The sequence below is a fragment of the Aphanomyces invadans genome (genome assembly GCF_000520115.1).
Source record: "Aphanomyces invadans strain NJM9701 unplaced genomic scaffold supercont1.66, whole genome shotgun sequence".
Taxonomy (NCBI): Eukaryota; Oomycota; class Saprolegniomycetes; order Saprolegniales; family Verrucalvaceae; genus Aphanomyces; species Aphanomyces invadans.
Genome location: NW_008580211.1, coordinates 18,182 through 22,110, shown reverse-complemented (window position 1 = coordinate 22,110; position 3,929 = coordinate 18,182). Strand labels below are relative to the sequence as shown.

The following is a 3,929-nucleotide window of genomic DNA, read 5'->3' as shown; positions in this document are numbered from 1 at the left end:
GTGAGAATAGGTCGAATTGTATAGACATTTGTGGTCCGATGCAAACTCCAAGCCTTCATGGGAACGTTTATTTCTTGACCTTTATCTGCAACAAATCTACTTTTGCTGGGTTTACGTATTGCGTCACAAGTATGACGCCCTTGCAAAGTTTGCAGCGTTTCATGCCATGGTCAAAACCCAATTCAAGCATACATCAAGCGACTACGAAGCGACTACGGCAAGGAGTACCAAAACTCGACCTTCGATCATTGCTGCAAGACGCATGGGATCCTGCAGCGGTTTTCACCTGCCTATACTCCTCAACTCAATTGCTTGGCGAATCGCATGAATTGGACTCTCGTTGAATGTGCATGTTGTATGCTGGAACACGCAAATCTACCGAAGGACCATTGGACCGAAGCCAATGCTGTCGCAGCGCATAGTCTCGACCGCATGCCAACTCAAGCGTTTGAAGAGAAGAAGTCACCCTTCGAAGTAATCACTGGTAGAATACCAAAGATTGGTCATTTGCGAGTTTTTGGTTGTGAAGCATTTGCTCATGTACCCAAGGAGAATCACAGGAAATTTGACGCCAAGGGTGTTAATTGTCGATTTATTGTTTATGATCAGATTGAACAAAGTTGCCGTCTACAAGAAGTTGACACTGGAAAAATCATCATCATCAGTCGTGATGTGAAGTTCAACAAAGCCTGTTTTCCACCGACCGAAGACTCTGAAGACTTGTCGAAACGGTTGCAATCAGTCATATGTGATGAACACAAGAATGAAAAATGTCATGGTCACAGTCCCATGAAAGCAATAAAATGCATGAGCCTTTTGTAGACGTCAGTATGAGCGGTGATTACGAAGGTCAAGTCCCTCAACCACGACCCCAAGCAACAAAGTGGTTGGGCCGGTATGAGTCACTGGAATGTATGACCGACATAAAGCAATGCAAACGCGCAGCAAGGTCAACATGAAAACATGCCATCTGCAACATCGCAAGAAAGAGCCCCGCGGAATCCACGTCAGGTGCCGTGAAGGGACAGGACCGAACAGCATCACTGGAAGATATGACAAGTCATCCATGTTCGGCGAGAAAGGTAACGTCCACGCAATAATACGAAGAATTTCATCCATCGGATTCAAGCTCCTCGGAGTCAAGTTCATCTGGTGAAGAATTTATTGCCCCGGACGCCGTAGTCAAGCGCCAAGAGTCCCTCGAAGCCTTGACTGATGTACGCCGGAGCAAACGACCAACCATGTCACCACAGGCATGATGGGAAGCGGCCCAATTTGCCCACGTTGCAGCTTCAGTGGGAGAAGTTGTGCCAACGACATACAAGAAGTCGATGGAATCTGACACGCGGACAAGTGGCTCGAGGCGTGCAAAACGGAAATCAAGCCACTGCATGAGAACAAGACTTGGGATGTGGTCGTGCTACCTGAAGGGACAAAAGCGATTGGGTCCAAGTGGATGTTCAAGAAGAAGGAAAAAGCTGATGAATCAACGGACAAGTTAAAGGCGCGTTTGGTGGCAAAAGGATTCTCACAAGAGAACGGCATCGACTACGAAGAAACATTTGCGTGAGCGGTTAAGTTCACCTCGATCCGAGTTCTACTGAGTTTGGCAGCCAAGCACAATTTGGACTTGCAAATGGATGTCAACACTGCGTTCCTCAACAGCGACTTGGACACCTTCACCGAGATCACTGATGGCTTGGGCATCAAACTGTCCCAAAGCAACTCGAATTTGGTGCTAAAACTGAAGAAAAGTCTGTATGGTCTCAAGCAAGCGCCAAGAATTTGGAACGAAACAATCGATAGATTCATGACTTCAATAGGTTTTGTCAAGTCCGAAGCATGTCTTTGCATCTATTCTATGCGGGAATGTGGTGAGGTCATATTGGTTTCCCTCGATGATCTCACTTGGTTTCCCTCGATGATCTCACTTCGGCTTCCAACTGCAGTGACACGATGCAGTCGACAAAGCATGCACTCAGCAAGAAATTCAAGATGACATACATTGGAAGTCTATGGTACTGTTTGGGGATTGAAGTCAAGCGCTATGGAATTGTTGGAATATTCAAACACCAATCGATATTTTTGCAATCGGTATTTGCAAAGTTCAGCATGGAAGCCTCAAACCAGTGAAGACACCTCTGGACAGGAGCTGAACAAGACAATGTGTCCAACCACAGCCGATGAAAAGAAAGACAAGACAGAGTCCCCTATCGAAGCGCAGTTGGTTGCTTGATGCGACTGATGGTAGCAACAAGACCCGATATCGCGGTTTCAGAGGGAGTTGCGAATTTATCGAGAGTCCAGGACCACAACACTGGACGTCAGTGAAGCGGATGTTTTGATACCTGAAAGGCACCGAAGATTTTGGCATCGAGTATGTGGGAAATCAAGAAGTATGCGTCTTAGCCGATGCAGATTGGGTGGGAGAATCCGATACAAGAAGCTCGACAAGTGGTTACTGCTTTCTTCTCAACAATGGCATTGCCAGCTGGAAGAGTCGCAAGCAGCACACTGTAGCACTGTCATCAATCGAGGCGGAGTACATGGCCCTCAGTGAAGATACTCAACAAGCTGCGTGGATGAATCGCCTGTTGTGTGACCTTGGCGAGATCAGCTTGAACACTCCAATTGTTCTGTGGGAGGATAGCCGAGGTAGCCTTGCACTTGCCTAGAATCCCAAGCATCACGGCTGAACCAAGCACATCGACATTCGTTACCACATTGTCATTGAAAATGTCCAAGATAAAGAAGTCCAACTCAAGACATGGTGAACGATTTGTTTAGGGCTCCTCTGGATACCAACAAATATGGCATAAAACGAGGAAAATCTCCATAAAGTGGTAAAATGACAAAGTGCCAAACTGAGATGTCTGGATACCACAAAATCCAAGGAAAATATTCCAAAATCACAGCCAGAAAGTTCGCAAAATATGCCAAAACAATGGACCAAAACGGTCCATTTCTCATGTAGAGAAAGTGCATTATGTCAGGTCATTTCGAAAGATTGCTTCCACCACATCAGAGACAGAAGGCTACACAGCGAGACATCGATGGGGCTTTGGACGGACGACTTGGACGTGACATGGTTGAAGGAGCTTGTGCACCAAGCCATTGTCCTTGGCAAACGTGCCCGAAGTGGATACAAGAAGGAAGCGTGGCAAGCGACGCTCACAAAGCTCAACTAAGAGCATGGGCAAGAAATACCACTCACATTGCAGCAGCTCAAGTCGCGGCATGACACTATCAAGGGCTCGTACTCCGTCATTGCGAAGATCGTCAATAGCAGTGGAATGGGGTGGGAAGCCACAACGTGCAAGGTGGAGTGTTGATTAACCACGTGGGAGTCATTTCTGGATGGCAAACCCAAGCAATGGGGGGCGTGGCGACACAAAAGATTTCCACAGTTCGACCTCTGTGAAGCTCTCGTCCATGGAACTCTTGCGCATGGGAATTTCGTTGTGACTTCAACGGAAGAGCCTTCATCATACGCCCCAGACCAACGAGACAGCTCAATTGAAGATGCTGCGGACATGCAAGGGGACGAGTCCGATGCTGAAGAGTGTCAGCACGATGATAGCGGAGCCGGTCGCCGATCGTCGTTGGGCGATGGTGGGAAACTACCGAACAAGCGGCAACGTTTGACCATGGCCTCACAATTGCTACAATGCTTTCAAGGCATGGGTGCGTCGTCGGAGAGAGAACTGGAACTCATGGCAGAAATGATCAAACCAACAACCGTGTCCCCAACAGCAAAGGCGGTCAAGTTGCTTCACGAAGAACTTGGCGAAATGTTGAGTGTGGATGACACCATGATGGCGCTTGACGTTCTGGAAAACGAAACCCGTGCGGTTGTGTTCATGTCGATGCAGCCTGGTCTACGTGAAACATGGATTTTGCGCCAGGTTGAGAAGCTGCGTAATGCGTGA

The 3,929-nt window shown here is 47.7% G+C and overlaps 1 protein-coding gene across 1 annotated transcript; it reads left to right on the top strand.

Annotated features, from left to right (window-relative positions):
• Window positions 1-3,053: 3,053 nt before the first annotated feature.
• H310_14302 (hypothetical protein) lies at window positions 3,054-3,929 on the top strand (the record flags this gene model as incomplete). The annotated part of the gene is made up of 3 exons (XM_008882125.1): window positions 3,054-3,129; window positions 3,190-3,320; window positions 3,408-3,929. 3 exons carry the CDS (start codon window positions 3,054-3,056, stop codon window positions 3,927-3,929), a joined length of 729 nt encoding a protein of 242 aa, XP_008880347.1.